The 19,765-nt window shown below is 42.4% G+C and overlaps 1 protein-coding gene across 1 annotated transcript in view; it reads right to left on the bottom strand.

Annotated features, from left to right (window-relative positions):
- Nucleotides 1-19,765, bottom strand: part of TDRD9 (tudor domain containing 9) — a 395,653-nt gene that overhangs the window by 11,360 nt on the left and 364,528 nt on the right. The window contains exon 35 of the mRNA XM_089657266.1: nucleotides 13,920-13,992. Within this exon, the coding sequence (XP_089513392.1) occupies nucleotides 13,920-13,992 (73 nt within the window). The remainder of the gene's footprint in view (nucleotides 1-13,919; nucleotides 13,993-19,765) is intronic.

Below are 19,765 nucleotides of genomic sequence, written 5' to 3'. Positions count from 1 at the left end.
AAAGTTTACACTTGTCTCTAATGCAATAAGGCAGAACTTAAAGAATACCTCTCTCTTGAAGAGTGCTACTTACACATACCTGTCTGTGGTGACAGTGTGTACATAGCAGACGTTTATTTAAAGTCATGATAGTCATTGCTGTTATTGCAAAGGGTTGATAGGCCAAAAGCTATCTGGTGGCAGCTTGGAGTTTAAAGGGTTAATTACTCAGTTAACTAAATCCAGTGACAATCGCTGAGTCTGTTGGCATTCAGGTTGTGGTCCTGCAAACCCTTTGTGCAAGGTGAGGAGGCTGAGAGTATCATAGTTGCGCAGCAGTGACAGCACAGAGTGCGTTTGGCCAGTTATTTGTCAAAAGTTATTGAAGGTGACAGCGGTCTGGCCTGTGCATGTCACACAGAGCTTAAAAAAAAAGGGGCGGGACCCTTGCAATATGTCACTATCTGTTTCTCCCCACTGACTGTTTGCTGCTGTTGCCTATATACGAGGTACACAATGGGCGGCCGTAGACGCCACTGTCTCCAAAAGTTGTGGAGGGTCCTGCTCTTCATCACGAAGGCTCAGCGATACAAGCCCTTACATAATCTTAGGTTGATTCCCATGCTTTCCCTTTGCACCTAATGCTGGACACAGCACCTCTTGAATTTAAGTGTGCTATTATTTTAATGGGATAAAGCCTGAATTTATTGATTCTTGCACCCTGCTTCTTTACATGACCATGGAGTGGATCAGTCTCAGACTTACCCAGAAGCTGTAGGATCCTCTTCCCTGATTCGTGCTTTTGGACTGCTGTGGATTTCACCATACACAAGGGATACTTCCAGAAGTAGCACTGGACTCTTATGTGTATGCTCTTTGTGCATATTCATTTCTTTGACCCCAATAGACTTGTATCACAATGTATAATCCCTTTTAATCAAACAAAAGCCAACTGACACAGGTCCTTGAGCTGGTACAAGGTGTTGTAAAGGGGACCTATTTACACTGCTATCAGCCTAGAAGGGTTTTCCTGCCCGAGTTGCATACCAATCAACATGCAGAAATATGAGCACTGTTTTACTACCTGATGTAGCTGGATTGGGGGGGGGGGGGGCAAATCTGTATCCACTGTACCTGCCATGTGTTAAAATTATGTGTAACTGACACTTTTGTCACTGAGAAGCTGATGTGATCAGAGGTGGCAGCAGAAAGCAATGTTTGCCACAGTGATTTTATGCAAGATTTCGATTGTTTCAAGCTTTCATTTATGCAGCCACTTTAAATTGCTGCAGCTATTTCCTTCCTACCATTAGAACTCCCAATATAATAAAAATGAAGCTGCTTTCACAGATTGAGTACTAGGTTTTGTTTTCTTGGGTTATATAGTGTGGCAATATAAGATAAAAAAAAAAAAAAAAGTGCTTAGCAGAGATGATTATAGGCATTACAAACATTTTAGCCATGGATTTATAAAGACAATACATGAAAGAAATATTGGGAACATTATCACTGTGATATATTAAGCTGAGCTGCCTCATATAAAAAATGCATATTACAGAACACAGGTCACCCTCCTGCCATTAGCGCTGTGGAAGTGCAGGTTTTCCTGAACGCCAATATAATCCCGCTTTAAGAGGGAATTGGAAGGACATGCTAACCCAGCAAAGCAAGAGGATTACTTTATGAAATTGAATGCATTCTGATAACAGCATCTCCTGGCAATGCTGAAGATTAAAATATAAAATGCCAAATCCAAGTGTCACACATATAATCCCGTCTGATGACCTGATTTCGCCTCACAAAGGCTTTCCCATTTCACTGTAAAATACTCCACGAGACAAAATGTAAAACAAAGTGCACTATTTAAAAACTTGAAGAACATTAAAAATAAAACAGAACACAGGTACACTAGGTTCAGCAAATATTAACTCAATCATGAAAGTTAGTAAAGAGTGAAAGGATAAATTCATACTTATTTTAATACGGAATTAAGGCAAACCGTCTCAACATGCTAAGAAAGCTGTCACTGATCCCTGTTAAGTACAGCTAAATGATGAATATGCGTACATAATAGTCAACCCGAATTATAGAAAATGGAACAGCTGAAGACGTCATTACTCTCTGCTCTAATTCTGCACAGGTGACAGCTAAAGCTTTGCATTTCTATATACCAAGTAAGGGAGAAGGGCACAACAGTAAGCAATAACCTAGATAGATGCATTTGAATAAAGCCCACTGACTGTATAATACTGTTTGAAGCACCGTTTGGGTGCTATTCACGTCAGAAAAACAAGATATTTAGTAAATCTAAAATCCTTTTCTTGGAGCACTTCATGTTTATAACTAATTGGGTTATACTCTGACCTCTGTGACTAACCCTGGTGTACTTGGTGAAACATGTCAGGAGGGCGTGGCTGGAGCAGTGCTGGCTGAGGCCACATTCATCTACATACTAATTTACAGGGTTAGTGAGAGGCACATTTTCTTCTCTTTGATAATGCTTTTACACCTCTAAATGGTGCACTGAAGCCAGCTCCCTTCACTGCAACCAGGCTGCTACCTTCAGGTGTTTGGACAGTGGAAAAGGCTGTGAGTCAAGAAACCAGTGCAGAGTGTCTCTAAAAGAACCTTGTGGATCAAAGATTCAACTGCACTTGCCTGCTCTACCTGCTAGAATTTGGAGAAGGCATGAACTGAAGAACAAGCGGTGGCCTTACAAAGCTAGGCAAGATTCGCTTCATTGACGGTATGCAAAGGAAACTTTTTGATGTTGCTGAGCTCACCAGTGCATTCTGCTTTCCTCAGAATGTACCAAACTGTTGATTTGGACACTCCTAATGTTGCTGCTATCTCTCTGATGGATTTGTTTAGTTTTTGAAGTCTTACAATGGCCTGTTTGACTTGCATGGACAGCTCCTTTGAACACATGATGTAGGTTCACACCAATAGATTCCAAACGCAAATACCACATGTAGAATTGATGCCAGATATTTTACCGGCTTAATTGATGGAAAAATCACAGAGTAGCCCACACCTGGCCATGAAACAGCTTTTGATTCAATTGTCCAATTACTTTTTGTCCCTTGAAAAAGGGGGGGTGGCTACTCTTAAAAACTGTAATTCCTAATCCCTTCCTCCAATTTGGATGTACATACCCTCAACTCAAAACAGAGTGTTCACTTTCAACCCATATCCATTATATAACAACAGCTTGAATATGCTTTGGTAAATACCTGAAAAAAACTAAAATTGTGCCTGTGTCCAAATATATACAGACCTGTGTAAAATAAGTATTGAACATGTCACCATTTATTTTGGTAAATATATTTCTAAAGGTGCTATTGACATGAAATTTTCACCACGTTGGTAAAAACCCATGCAATATGTGTATTAAAATGGAATGACACAGGGAAAGAGTATTGAACATACTAAATGAAATTTAATACTTCGTACAAAACCCTTCGTTGGTAATGACAGCTTCAAGATGTCTCCTGTATGGAGAAACTAGTCACGTGCATTGCTCAGGTGTGATTTTAGCCAAATGCTCCACACAGTCTTCAATCTTGAAGTTTCCGTGGACCTCTTCTATTATCTTTAGTTCTTTTCATAGATTTTCTATTGGCTTCAAGTCAGGTGATTGGCTGGGCCATTCTAGCAGATTTATTTTCTCTCTTTGAAACCAATTGAGTTTCCTTGGCTTTGTGTTTGGGGTAATTGTCTTGCTGAAATGTCCACCTTTGTATTATTTTCATCATCCTGGTAGATGGCAGCAGATTTTTATAATGTCTTGGTACACTTTTCCATTTATGCTTCCTTCAATGGCATGAAGTTTGCCAGTACTGTATGCTGAAAAACAGACCCACACCATGATGGTTCCACCACCAAACCTCACTCTTGGTATGGTGTTTTTGGGGTGAGGTGATGTGCAAAAGTGCCATTTGACCTCCAAACATGGTGTGTATTATGGCATCCAAAGAGTTTAATTTTGGTCTCATCTGACCAGACTATATTTTCCCAGTATTTTACAGGCTTGTCTAAATGCTGTGCAGCAAACTTTAAATGAGCTTCAACATGCCTTTTCTTTAACTATGGAGACTTGCGTGGTGAGCATGCACACAGGCCATGGCGGTTGAAAGCATTACTTCTTGTTTTCCTTGAATTAACTGTACCTGCCAGGTCTTTCTGAAGCTCTCCACAAGTGGTCCTTGGCTCTTGGACAACTCTTATGATAATTCCTTTCACTCCTCTGTCAGAAATCTTACGATGAGCACTGGGTTGTAGACTGTTTATGGTGAAATTATGTTCTTTCCACTTCCAGATTATGGCCCCAACAGGGCTCACTTGGACATTCAGCAGTTTATAAATTCTTCTGTAACCAATGCCATAAGTACGTTTTGCAACAATAAAGTTGCGAAGGTCTTTACTTATAGCCATCATGAGATATTTCTTGTGAGACACTTTGGTAATGAGGCACCTTTTTATAGGCCATAAGTTGAGACTGAACCAGTTGATATTTTACACTGACAAGGAGCAGAATTGCTTTCTAATTCCTGAGATTTCAGCTGGTGTCTTGGCTTTCCATGCATTTTTCCAACTCCCTTTCTTCAATACTTTTTTCCTTTGTAATACCATTTAATTACACAACTTTAACCACTTGCTGACCAGCCACAGTAGATATAACATTTCTATCCCTTGCTGACAGAGGCCTGTCAGCAAGGGATAGAATGAAGGCAGAATGAATGAAGGCAGAATGATGTCCTGATTGAGATGAAAGCTAGAAACCACCTTTGGTAAAAAAAAGTCGTCTGAGGTCGCAATACCACCTTATCTTGATGTATAACCAGAAACTGTTCTCTGCAAGAAAGAGCTGCAAGCTCTGACACCCTTCGTGCACAAGTGATTGCCACTAGAAACAAAACCTTACAAGTCAACAGGAGCAGAGGAATCTCCCCAATAGATTCAAATGGTCGTTTTTCCAAAACCTTCAAAACAAAGTTCAGGTCCCAAGGACATAAAGGTAACTGCATTATTCATTCTAAAAAAAAGTACGAACCAAAGAGTGAGACGTAATGGGCCTCTGGAAAAAAAAAAAAAAACTAATGTTGAAACCTGACCCTTAAATGGCACCAACAGCCAATTTCTTCTCCAACCCTAACTGAAGAAACGACAGAATCCTACCAATTACGTATTTTTGTGGGTGACCTTTCCGAACCTCACACGAGAAAAAGTAGGCCTTCCCGCATCTGTAATAAAGCGCTCAACATAATGGGGACGATGGAATCTGATACCCCCTGTCCCTGAGGATCTGGGTCTCAATAGCCAGGCTGTCAATTTAGCGAACGTAAAGCTGGGTGCAATAAAGGTTCTTGAGCCAGCAGGTGTGGCTGGCATAGACCAAGGTCTGTACACTGCCAGTTTCACTATGTCTGCGTACCAGGCCCTCCTAGGCCAGGCCGGGGTAATCAGTATCACCAGAACGGTAAAATATGTGGCAGTAGTTGAATCGGAGGAAAAGCACAAGTCAGACAAAACTAGTTCCAAGGAATGACTAAGACATCTACCCCCATCGCTCAAGGGTCCCTTACCCTGGAGACAAAATGGTCGACCTTGTCGTTGAACCTGGATGCCAACAGATCAACGACCGGGTAAAACAATAACTGGCAGATTGTTGCAAAAACCTCGGGATGCAAAACCCATTACCCTGGAAAGGCTGAGGAGCCTGCCAATTCTCTACAACCAGGATGAATACTGCTGATAAACGTGGAACATGTCTTTCTGCCCAGGTCTGAATTGAGTTTACTTCCTCCAGAGCTCTTTGACTCCCTGCACCGCCCTGGTGGTTGATGTATGCCACTGTTGTGGCATTGCTGGACTGAATTCTTAGTGTCCATCCCTGAATTCTGGACGTCCAATATCCCTGGGAAAGCCATTCTGCACAAAGTTCCTGGACACTGATGGGAAGAATCCTCTTCTGTGGAAGCCATGTTGCCTGAACCATGGCCTCCTCCAGAACAGATTCCCTGAACCGTGGCCTCCTCCAGAAAAGACAGCTGGCATTGGTGGTTACCAATATCCATACCACCGGCCAAAAGGATCTCCCGTTCTTCAAATTCCAAGACACCAACCACCAATTCAGACTTGGCAGTACCTTTGGAAACAGACTTACAAGAATCTAGGGCTGGAATATTTTTGTTCCAAATGGACAGAATGTTCTGTTGCACCAGTCTGGAGTGAAACTGCACATAGGGAACTGCCTCAAATGAAGACACCATCTTTTTCAACTGCAGGATATATCCTAGCCCTTAAACTGCAGACTTGTTCTTTCAGGGCGCAGCATTTCCCTACAGGAATAAACACCTTTGCATGAACAGTGTCTAGGATTATCCCCAAATTTTCCTCTCTGTACTGGCTCCAAGGCCGACTTCTCTAAATTGAGCACCTAGCCAAGCTGTTTCAAGATCAGAACCATAAAAACCACATCCTGCTTCAGACCTAGCACAGACTGACCCCTGAGCAACAAATTGTCTAGATATCCTGTTTGATATCCCGAGCTCTGAGAAGCCCTAATACCAGAGCTTAAACTCTCCTAAACACTTGAGGAGCTGTGGCCAGACCAAAAGGAAGTGCTATGAACTGAAAATGCTGAGACCCTACTGCAAAATGCAGAAATCTATGATAAGCCTCTCTGTACTGGCTCCAAGGCCGACTTCTCTAAATTGAGCACCTAGCCAAGCTGTTTCAAGATCAGAACCATAAAAACCACATCCTGCTTCAGACCTAGCACAGACTGACCCCTGAGCAACAAATTGTCTAGATATCCTGTTTGATATCCCGAGCTCTGAGAAGCCCTAATACCAGAGCTTAAACTCTCCTAAACACTTGAGGAGCTGTGGCCAGACCAAAAGGAAGTGCTATGAACTGAAAATGCTGAGACCCTACTGCAAAATGCAGAAATCTATGATAAGCGAGAAATATCACTACATGCAGGTAAGCATTCTTGATGTCGATGGATGCTAAAAAAGTCTCCTTCCTGCAAAAAAGCTACTACCGACCGAATGCATTCCATACGAAAGGTCGGGACATTCAGAGTTCCAAAATGGGCCTCACATACTAATTTGGCTTTGGGACTGTGAATAGGTTTGAATAAAACCCTTGATTTCTTTCGTCTATTGGAACCTCCGTGATCATCACCTAGGAGAATAGGTGATCGAGCGCCTGTAGAAGCCGCCTTTTTTTCACTGTATTTGTCAGTACATGTGACCTTAGAAACCGGGGCGGGAGAAGAACCCGAAATTCCAAATCTGCACCCTAGCAAAATTGTGGAAATTACCCACTTGTCTTGGCTTAGAGCCTTCCAGACTGTTACAAATTCTAAAACCTTCCCCACACCCGAATAAGTGGGGGTGCCCTTTCATAAGGAGGCAGACTTAGGATCTGCTTTGGCTGACTTTTGCACCCAGGGCATACTTGGGTTCTGACTCTGAGTCCTACCCCTAGAGGCTGACGCCTGTGTGCAGCGAATAGACTGTTTGGTAGCTGAGGTCCTAGTCACTGAGGCCTCTGCCCCCTTAAAAGAAGGGTGCTTGGATTTCCTTTTAAAGGGTAAAGGAGAAGTCTTTCCACCAGAAATTCTCTGAATATTCTTGTCTAAATGCTCTTCAGTCTCTCCCCATAAAAGGGAAAACCTGCCAGCAACTTCTTGCATAGCAGTTCCGCCAACCAACTCTTCAGCCACAAAAACCTGCGAATGTGTACTGGTAAGAGAGCCAATTGAGAAATGTTGCTAAATTGAATTCTTAAAGCGCATCAACCACAAAACAAAGCAAGTGGAACATCATTCAAATCCATGGCTGAACAATCCCCTTGCCCTGAAGGCATTCAAAGCAATCGCTTGATAGAAAGACTCTGGTAAATGCCAATAGCGGCCACTGCAGGCCATGCGGCAGAACCTGCCAAGGAGAAAGAAGCCTTAGGGATGAAATAGCCGCATCCACTACAGGCATACCCCATTTCTTAAACTTATCAACTGGATACAAAAAGGAAAACCTTTTTGGAGGAATGCAAACACTGTTTCTGTAATCCCAGTCAGCATACATAATCTGTTGCAGGAGAGGTTGTACGGGAAAGGCCTGAACATTCTGCAGAGGTTTCAAAGAGCCCAAACAGGAATAAGTAACCTCAGAGGTTTCTACTGGTGGTATCCTGAAACCAGAGCATACCATATTAGTGAGGTCTTACACCAATAACCTCTGAGACTGAGATGCAGAAATCACTTGCTTCTCTTCAGGCTGTGACCCCTCCGATAGAGATTCTAATGCCTGACCTTACTCCAGTTCCTCATCCTCAGGATCCACCCATTCCTGCTCCAGGATTGGTGGCCCTAGTGATGGAGACCTCTCCCGTTTTTTAGCACTTTGTGAAAAAGAGGTAATCATTCTTGCGATCTTATTCTCTAACCCTGCTAAGGCTGAAGATCCTCCTTGGTTACATAAGCTGCTTTAGAAGCACCAGTAGTAGCTACAATGCCAGACAACCGCAGTGACTCAAATTGCCCAGAAGTCTCTGGCCATCTAGGAGAGGATATCGCAATAGAACTCTGACTAGGCTGAAAAGGACCTGACGGCGGTACATTAGTGACCCTTCCTGCCGTGCCTCCCCCACTCTGCTTTCTGGAAGACATTACTTCGCTAAGCGCTTTATACTATGTACCAAGAAACATCAACACAGGGACCAATACAGCTATGCAACTCCCTCACTCAAACACTCACTGCAACCGCTGCTTCCCGGGACGCCCAAAGGATGCCATCTGACTGGCCTACTGTCCACACCAAGGGGAGTACTCACATGCCCCCACCGAAAAGCTTGCTCTGTGTCCCGGCCACAGCATCCAGCAGCAACCCAGCCACGAGCGTCCAGGATGATGGATAAACAGGGCCGACTTCCATTTTTGGCCTACACTGAGCATGCGCGCTCCTGATTCTCGTGCATACCCCCGCCGTGCACATGCCCTGCGATCGGCAGTACTACCAGGCACTCTGCTCCCTCTACTGGCATCCAAAAAAGATAAAACAAAGGCAAACATAATGGAAGGATCACAGCGAGCACCCACCTAGTGGTACCACGACCTATTGAAGCAGAAATAGGCCTCTCCTTTCCCTCCAAAACTACAATTTGATTTTAAGAAAATACAGAGGCAGCTTACCAATCCCGCTGAAGTCGGGACGACTTTCCGTCAAGTACTAATCTTCACCCATCACGGTGAGCTGTCATATAAACCCTAAAGGACTATTAAATGGGGCCACTGCCTCGGACTTGTACAGCACCCTAACAGAAAAACGCCTTGGTCAGTTTCTACTGCACAGGGTTCTGTTACATAGGGTCTAGCACCGTAAGGCTGCATTACAGGCAAACCCCCGAGGATTCTTCTCTTTATCTAGCGAGGCATGAGTAACATCTATTTTGGCTAAGCAGCTTTCCAAATAGCTCAGATTCAAGTCCATGATTCCGCAGAGAACCCATCCAGACCTCCATGGAGCACGAGAAACACTTACAGTGACCATCCACCTTACAGACACTGGTAAACAAACTGAAGTACTTCCTGTGTAGAATGAGTTATATAGGGGAGGACTTCCTCTCTGATTGGTTGGTCAGTGTCCATTCACCTATAGGTGGCATATAATCCACAGTCATGAATAGCCTACTCTGTGTCCCGTGATGTACGATAAAGAAATTTATTTCCTAGAGTTTAAAAGCTTCCCTACAGTCGTACGTATATATATGGCCTTGTATGGAAGCGGTTATATCGGGATCATGGCTGAGGCTACAACCATGGTCCTGGTATAATTTTAAAGCCCCAGCGATTCTCTTGACTAAAAGAAGCCCAAGTGGCTCAAAAACTGCTGGACTACTTTTACAGGTGGAAAAAGGAGGTCCTACCCCCCTCCTGCCGCTGCCTTTACTAGGCTCTCCTGAGCAACGGAGGAGCCTGGAAAGAATGCATCTAGCCCCGGGCAAACAGTGAGAGGAAATGAAGTTGTTCTTACCACTGTGTGACGTCAGAAATCAGAAGCAATTCTGCTTTTGGCACGGTTAACTGGCCAGTTACCAGCAACTGAAGTAGCCGATCAGACCAATCTGTGTCTGATCAACTGCATTGGAGGCCAGAGGAGAGATCTGGGGTCTAACAGACCCCCAATCTCTCCATAAAAAGTACCTGTCACTGCCTATTACTGTCACAAGGGATGTCACGCACAAAGGTGAACACACACCTCTGTTCTGCACACATATGTAAACAGTGATCAAGTGTGCACAATTTTAAAGCGCAACATGTTTGGTATCTATTTTACTAAAAAAATTGGTATTATATGGTCTACATTAAAATTAAAGTGTATTTTTTCTCCAAAAAATTGCATCTATAAAACCACGGCGCAACTATCATGTCACATACAAAATTGCAAAACCCATTATTTTATTCCCTAAGGCCTTTGCCCCTAGAAAATATTTTACCTCTCTGTTCAAGGTAATTTTCTAGCAAAAAATGTAGGACAGAAATCAGAATTAGCTCAGTAGGAAAGTGGTTACAGGTATGCAAACAAAACTGGCAAAATTCAAAGGGTGATTTTTATTAGGTACCTTTATTCAGTAGGTACCTTTTTCTAATTTAAGCCAAAAATGTATATATTGTAGCTTACCAATCCTTAAATGTGGTGGCTGCATTAGTTTTCTGTTAGGCTTTTCCCTCTGCTTTCAACTGGTAATTTAGCCCTGTATTAAAGTGCCCCCACACTGAATGGAGCACAGGGGTGACCTTTGGAAAGCAACATTGTCAGTCTGGTGGGAGGGGCCAAACTACACATGACTCTATAGCAGTGGTTCTTAACCTGGGTTCGATCGAACCCCAGGGGTTCGGTGAGTCAGTCTCGGGGGTTCGGCGGAGGTGACCCACACCCGACTCATATGATTTGTGATGACATGCCCAGTGGTCGGCAAGCCGCGGCTCTTGTGTGCCGGGCGCCCGCTCCCCTCCCTCCTCTCGGGCGGCAGGGACTCAAATGCAATGATTGGCCAGTCTCGCTGCCACTCACATCCTGATAGCCAGTGATTGGCTGTCAGGATGTGTGTAGGCGGGGCAGCGTGACGAACGTGAGAGGAGCTAGGCTCCTCTCACAGTCCGCCCTGAAGACCGGAACGGCGCGGGAATACAGCGAGAGGAACGCGCGGAGCAAAGGTAAGTGAATTGACACAGGGGGGACTTGGGGACTTAATATGGGGGATGAATTAATATGGGGAATGAATTACTATATGGGGGATGAATTACTATATGGGGGATGAATTACTATATGGGGGGTGAATTACTATATGGGGGATGAATTACTATATGGGGGATGAATTACTATATGGGGGATGAATTACTATATGGGGGATGTATTACTATATGGGGGATGAATTACTATATGGGGGATGTATTACTATATGGGGAAGGAATTACTATATGGGGAAGGAATTACTATAGGGGGGATGAATTACTATATGGGGGATGAATTACTATATGGGGGATGAATTACTATATGGGGGATGAATTACTATGGGGGATGAATTACTATATGGGGGATGAATTACTATGGGGGATGAATTACTATATGGGGGATGAATTACTATATGGGGGATGAATTACTATATGGGGGATGAATTTTCATACCGTTTGTTACAACATATCTTTGCGAGCAATCCTTTTCGAGGATGCTGGACATAAAGACGAAGAAAAGGAACAGACTTTGTTGCGAAAATGACATGAGAGTGGCACTTGCCAAGGTAATGCCGCGCATTTCTGAACTGGCCTCTGAAAGACAACAGCAGAAGTCACACTGATTTGCGGTAAATATTCATTATTTTGTTTTTGTGTGAAAATCATGTTTTAATGGTTTTGTTCTTTGTTCTTAATGGTTTTGTTCATTTTGTGCACCTATGTATAAATATATACCTATGTTTTGAATTTTAAAAATCATATTTTATTTTTCCAATTAAGAAGGGTTCGGTGAATGCGCATATGAAACTGGTGGGGTTCAGTACCTCCAAAAAGGTTAAGAACCACTGCTCTATAGTTACACAAGCAGTTACGGCAACAGTTTGTTTTTTGGGGGAATAAAGGCTTTACATTAATTAAAAAAGATGAACACTGAAAACACCCGTCAGTGGTAAATGGCTGGGCTCAGCACAAACTGCTACATTTGCAGGGGAGCCTGTTCTGCTTAAAAAAAGAACCCCCCCCCCCCCCCCAAAAAAAAAAACCCAGGCCAACTGGCTGCTGGATGAAAATAAAGCCTAGAACAAAATCTGATGCAGCCATCCCATTAAGGGGGGGGGGGGGGGAGTATAACTCCAATGGTGGAGAAGGATCTGGGAGTTCTGGTAGGTCACAAGCTTAATAATTGCATGCAATGCCAAGCTGCGGTTTCTAAAGCAAGCAAAATCCTGTCTTGTATTAAAAGAGTTATAGACTGCACAGAGAATGCAGAGAATGTGTTTTCACACAAATGGAGCTTTCGTTTGGTGGTATTTAATCACCACTGGGTCATTCTCTGCTAAATGAACAAAAAAAGACCAAACATTAACCCCCCCCCAAAAAAAAACTAATCCGTGTATGTTTAGTCTGTAGGAAAGTTATAGAATCCACAATCTATGGTATATATCTGAAAGTCGATCAATCCTGATGTACTTATGGCCTATCATTTCTTGAGGCCCAAAAATGAAAAGACAGTACAGATGTCCCCCAAATGACCAGTTTTGGAAAGTAGACAATACAAGTATTTAGTAAGAGGCATGGAGAGTTATTTAAAGTTGTAATTTTTTGAACATATTTCTTTTTGAACACTGTCACCAGTGCAGTATAGCGTCATCATATAAATGGTGTGGCGGTGATCAGGGACACTGACTGGTGGCAGTACGAGAAAAAAAAAACAAAATTTGTATATTTTCTTTTCATTATTTTTTCTTTATTACATTTATTCGCTTTACAATTTTTTTTAACACACGGTGACCAGAGCAAAATTATGTTACCATAGTAACATTGTACTACTCTGGGGAAGTGTAAACCTTTTTTTTTTAACATTATAATTGCTCATAGCAGTGAATTTCACTGCTATAAGCAAACATTTTATTGAATTAAATTTAATTCAGTTTGTTTTGTTGTGCTTAGCTCTGATTGGCTATAGCTAATCACATGGTGCAGATGGGCTGTGATTGACCCTGTCTGTACCATGTGATCACTGTGACCAATCATAGCCAACACAATTCTAACAATGAATGGCATGAATCAAAGCCATTCATTTACAATTGTCTTGTGTTCTGCTGTGACTGGTCATTGTGATCACATGGTACCGGCGGCAGGCCGGTACACTAATCAGTCATAGGCTGTGTCCGATACACAGCCTGTGACAGATCACAGATGCGCACGAGGCTCCCTCCAAGAGGACGTCAAACGATGTTCACCCAGAACAATGAAACTCTGGCCCCACCATTAGACTGCTATATAGGCCAAGCTTCAATGCATTAGAAGACTAGTCTTTGACCTGTCCCTAAGGTGGAATTTCTTGGAATGGTGCACAAACAAGATGCCCAACCATGTCACCTCTATATAGATTACAGTACCAGCTTATGCAGCTGCTTCGTACTGCTACCATCCAAACACCACTCATTACATAGTGATGCCCTGAAGCCTTCTAGGACATATTTCTCAGGTAAGCACACAAGCCTATGAAGTACTGCAGAAGGCTGTATCCTTCTCAAGACCAGCCGTATACAAAAAGATGCAGTCACATTGCATCATTCATATAATAGGTGTTTTTTTTTCTTTTTACGTCCCAATGAAAAATCTAATAATGCAAGGATTTTCTGTTTTAGGATGACCTGGAGTTTAGCATTATTGAGGAACTATATTTTACCTGGTTCCACTGGTACATGTTCTCAAAGCACTTCACATGGATCATTTCACGATGTTTCTCCTTTTGAAACAAACTTTGACAAAGAAAAAAGTTGAATTAGTACAAATTTCTCATTTTATGTGCATTTTGATCTGAGGCAGCATTTCGTATGAGAATGTAAGGGTTGATGCCCTAAACTAGTGGTTCCCAGCCTCAGTCCTTGAATACCAACAGATCATGTTTTCAGGATTTTCTTCACCTTGCAATGTCAATGGCTTGGAATTTATGTCAGCTATTGTATCTAAGGGAAATTCCCAAAAGATGGCCTGTAGGGAGTACCTGGTTGTAAACCCTCACAAATACAGATTAAGTGACTAGCTTGAGGTAATACACAGAGATGAGACAAATCCTCTTACATAGGTTTTACATGTTTATCGCTAGCCCTTTCTCCTCTACATCTGTTCAAAGTGCAGAATTTATACAGCTCATCTGAGATTCCAGAAAGCAGGGGGCACGGAGATGAAATTACACTTTGCAGAGCTTAGTGTGGGTAACACGGAGAGCCAATTGGAGAGAAGGGACACACTCTCCAGAACTGAGGTTGTCAATCACAAGCTGTGTCCTGCACCTTCCGCTTCAGTCACTTTTTTACCTCTTGGTGTAAGGAAAACCTGTCTGAAGTGACTCATGCAGATAAAAAGAGGAATGAGGCAGCAGACAGAAATGCCACTTAGTGCTCTTAAATGAAACAAGCACACACTATAGAGGGGTAAAGCTTGTTCACCGTTAATATCAGATGTTTGCAACCACTAAGCTGGGAACCACTGCCCTAAAAGAAACCTGTGATGAAATAAGTGTTTGAACTACCATTACTGATCACTGTTATAATTTTGCGTATAGATACGGACGCTGACAATCATATTTGATTCATCCTCCAACTATCCTTCTCACTCCATCAAGTCCCCCCTCCCCTTTGAATGGAATGTGATATGTCTGTGTGTGCACTGGGGTCACAAGTGCATAAGGCACCCCTGGATACGCTTCATGGTTGTAACCCCAATTAAGCCTGGTTCCAGAGGGTCTGACAAACACTTTCATCTGCCCGGTCTTAAAACTATAACTCAGTTGTCACTTGACATGAAACATTATCTCAGAGTGGCCATAAAACGTACATCCCGCTTGAATCACTTTTTCATACAAATTCATAAACTTCAACAGGAACAGAGCACATTAAAATAAAGCATATATTCAGATAGGTCATTTTTATACGAGTCACCTGACACATTACATCCCTATGTGGCGTCTACAAGAGAGTAGAAAGCAATATATTTTTATCTGGAATGGTAAGATATGCCATATTTGGTGTCTGGACATTCAGAATATGATTCTTCATATTAATCTGCCAGCGGCTAGGATGCTACATGTACATATTGAAGGTTATTGACCATGGTATAAACTCGCGAGGGATTTGGTCATAGCCTGGTTCCCACGCCTAACACCCCTCCCCAAATGAGGCGATTGGCCCTTGGCTTCAGTATACACCCCCTGCTGGGACACTAGTATAAAGGCTGCCATGCCTGGAGAGAAAAGAAGAGATTCTCCCTTTTAACACCAGGAACCATCTTTGGGAGAAAAGACAACCTTTTGTTTGGACACTTGGACTCTGCTTAAACCAAGGACCTCTGCAAGTATCCTACCTTCTAAAACTTCTCTTTCTTTTATCTCTCTGTTCGGTTATTGCACTCTCTCTCTCTCTCTCTATATATATATATTTTTGTTACATCTTTTCTGTAAATATTTTAATTGTACCATTTTGACCTTTTTAGTAATAAATCCTATTTTCTGAATAGTATTGAAACTGTCTCTAATGCTTTTAATGCAAACTAAAAGAATCCCTGTCTCTGAAGAGTACTACCTTACGTTTTAACTCTCTGCATACATCTGTCTGCGGTGGCAGTGTGTATACAGACGCTTATTCAAACATCATAGTGTTACTGCTAAGATTTGTGAGTTTCCTCCTTCTCTGTAAAAAAGGTGGTGGTGGCAGTGTTAAGGGTTAGTTGCGTAATTAACGTGACCCAGTAACAATCGCTCTCAGGCTGCTGGCACATACATTGCGTCTTTGTGCAGGATGCAGCTGAGAGTGGCATTGTTACGCAAGTGGCAGCATGGTCTTAGATTGGCTGGTCCTTCGGTCACAAGTTGGTGAGAAGGGCTGGGGTCTGATGCCGCGCCCGTCACAATCACCATAATATTCTAGTTGCCAGGCTTCTATGTGAAACCCTGGCTTAAAGTAAAGCCCTGGCCAAAAGTTTTGAGACTGACACAAATAACCACTTTCCCTCCAGAGGAATTACTCCCCTTAGGGGCCAGCCATTTTTTGTGATATGGTGCTGCGTTACTTTAACTGAAGATTGCGCAGTCATGCAACGCTGTACATAATTTAAATTCATGTTCTTTTTTTTCCCCAAAAATAGAGTTTTCTTTCGGTGGTATTTGATCACGCGCGGTTTAAATTTTTTTAACTATAAACAAAAAATAAACAATATTTTTGACGTTTTGCTATAAAACATATCCAATAAATAAATTTAAAAAATCTAATTTCGTCATAAATTTAGGCCAAAATGTATTCTGTTCCATGTCTTTGCTAAACAAAAAAAATCCCACTACGTGCAAATTAACTGGTTTACGTAAAAGTTATAGCATCTACAAATGGCGGTATACACACACTGGAATTTTTATACTTGTAATGGCGGCAATCAGCAAGTTATATCGGGACTACGGCGGGCATTCTGTCACTGGGTGGGAACTGACTGCCACTAACATCCCAAGTGACATTAATACAGTGATCAGTGCTAATAAAAATCATTGACAATGTACGAATGACACTGGGCAGGAAAGGGTCAAGTTTTGGGCGATCAAAGGGATAACTGTGTGATGTGGGTGTTTTTTACTAAGTGTTCCATTTTACTACGGAGACATGCTACATTGTATTTCTCTGCTGTTCAGAGAAATACAAAGCAGCATGTTCTTGCTGGCAGAAGAGAGACCTGTGTTGTTTACACACAGGTCTGTTCCCTGTCAGCTGTACTCAGCGATCGCCGGGTACTGACTTCCCACTGGCGGTGCAGGAAGGGCAGAGCGCATGCCCCCTACCCAAAAATGCAAATCACACACACGTGGGAAAAAAACCTTGTCCGGAGAAGAAAAGGTGAGCGCTATGACAACAGACAACAGGAAAGCATTTGGAGACCATTCATGTGTGTGGTTGCATCTCAAGGGAGTGGGCTCACGCACAATTATTCACATCCATGAATAAAGAATGGTACAAAAACATCCTCCGAGAGCAACTTTTCACAACCATCCAATCCTCAAGAGGCAAAAGGACAGAAACCCCCCCCCCCCATAAATTCTGACAAACTCCAAGCATTGATTATGCAAGAATGGGTTGCCGTCAGTCATGATGCAGCCCAGAAACTGATTGACAGTATGCCAGGGCAAAGTGAAGAGGTCTTGAAAAAGAAGGGTCAGCACTGCACGTTTTGACTCTTTGCACAAACTCAATGGAAAAGTAAACCTTTGGAACATGTGACATGTTCCACCCAATTTTAGGGTAGAACATGAAACATGTTGCTGAAGCTGCGCCTGCCGCCCTCCTCACTCTGACAGATAATACGGGGAGAAGCATCCCTGTGCTATCTCTCAGATTTGAAAACAGCGCAGCCTTTAGGGAGCTCCGCCCACATGCCCGCAACAGTCATTCACAGAAGTCTGTGAATGAGTGCCTACAAGTCCCGAAAGCCTTAGCGGCTGTCGCCTTGCAGTTTAAAATGAACTAGCATGGAACTGTGCAACGCGGTGGTAGTTCACTGAAGCTGTCAGTATATATGTTTGGCCGTACATCCCATATAGCAAGCAGATATTCTGACAGGTCTGCAGGAGACCTGCATAGTGTCAGTGATGTACTAATCGCTGATGCAATGCTTTCCACGCTCCTTTGGACAAAAATAATAAATTCACATTTTTTTCCTGCAAAAAAAAAAAATGTGCATTTATTATTTTTGTCCAAAAGGTGAACCTATCCTTTAATGCAATTCTCAATAAAAGCCTTTGACACTAATGAAATGCTTCAGTATACCATAGTAACATCTGACAAAAAGATTAACAACTTTCTGAAAGTTAATATTTGTGTTATTCTCAAAATGTTTGACCAGGGCTGTAGTACTAAAACGCAAAACTTTTTTTTTATTTATTTTGGATACAGCAAGGGAAGGTTTTAACATTTGTCAAATTTTTTTTTGCCATCTATGTCCCATTGCGTAGATTTCCCATCACTTCCTGTCCCACAGCAAAACAGGAAGTGAGAAAATCTCAGCAAATTCAGGGAATTCCTTGGGGACCCCCATGTCCCCACAACTAGTGTTCCAATTGAAAGGTTTCCTCTATATTACTATTCTGAGGACAACCCAAAATTTGGGATTTTCTTTTACTTTCACATTCAATTAGATGGTAAACAGGACAAATAGAGAGGATGAATCTCCTTAACCAATTGCCCTCCTGAGGATTTACCCCCCTTCCTGACCAGGCCTCATTTTGCTATTCGATGCTGCACTATTCCAACTGATAATTGCGTGGTCATCCAAATGCTGTACCCAAACAAAATTTGCATCCTTTTTTCACACAAATAGAGCTTTCTATTGGTGGTATTTGATCACCTGTGTGCTTTTTATTTTTTGCGCTCTCAACAAAACTTTTTGAAGAAAAACAATATTTTTTACTTATAAAAAAAATAAATAGTATACGCAGTCATAAGTTTAGGCCAAAATGTATTCTGATAAATGTTTCTGGTAACATAAAATCCCAATAAGTGTATATTGATTGCTTTGTGTGAAAGTTATAGCGTCTACAAACTATGGTATTGATAATGGAATTTAAAAAAAAAAAATCTGTATTTTTTGCTAGGATATTACATTGAACCCCCAAAGAGTATATATTGTTTTGAAGCAGACATCCTAGTGAACAAAATGGTGGGTGCTGCAATTTTATGTCACATAGTACTCACACAATGTGATTTTTCAGACGCCAAATTAAAAAAAAAAAACATTTTACTTTTAATGCACAAAAACTAAATATATTGGCCAATTATTTGGTAAAATGTAAAAGAAGATGGTATGCCAATAAATACTAAACATGATAAGATTTAAAACTTTGCATACCCCGTGTAATGGCGACAAGATGCATACATTTTTAATATCCATAGGCAATGCTTTAAAAGCCTTTACAAGCTACCATTTTAGATTTACAGAGAAGGTCTAGTGCTAAAATTACTGCCCTTGATCTGACGTTCACGGCGATACCTCACATGCATGGTGCAACTGCTGTTTATATACTGGCACGGGGTCAACGCTCACGCACGCAGGTGCGCAAAGGGGGTGGGTGGGGTGGAGGGGCGAATTAGATTTTTTAACTGGTTGCCAACCAGCCACAGTGTTTATACTGCAGCAGAGCGGCCCTGCTGCGCAAAACAACGTTTTAAAACATCATTCTGCAAAACGGGGCGCGCGCAACCGCCTTACCTGTGCCGCTGTCAGTCACCGGGTTCCAGCCGGTCATTACCCGCTGGGTCCTGGCGATTACCGGCAATCACTGAGAGGGAGCACGGTTGTAGTGTTTACAGCTCTGCTCTCTGTCAGTTCCGAGCACGCTGATCCTGAGAGCGGAGTTTCTCTCTCGGGATCAGCGTGTTCCTGTGAGGCACACACCCTCGCCCCTTAGTAAAACACTCCCCTCACACAGTTAACCCTTTCATTAAAAAAAGTTAACCCCTTCCTCCCCAGTGCCATTATTACGATGTCAGTGTTTTTTTT

Source organism: Staurois parvus, unplaced genomic scaffold (genome assembly GCF_062004578.1).
Source record: "Staurois parvus isolate SC_StPar_1 unplaced genomic scaffold, SC_StPar_1.0 ptg000978l, whole genome shotgun sequence".
NCBI lineage: Eukaryota > Metazoa > Chordata > Amphibia > Anura > Ranidae > Staurois > Staurois parvus.
This window is presented reverse-complemented; position numbering and strand designations above follow the sequence as displayed.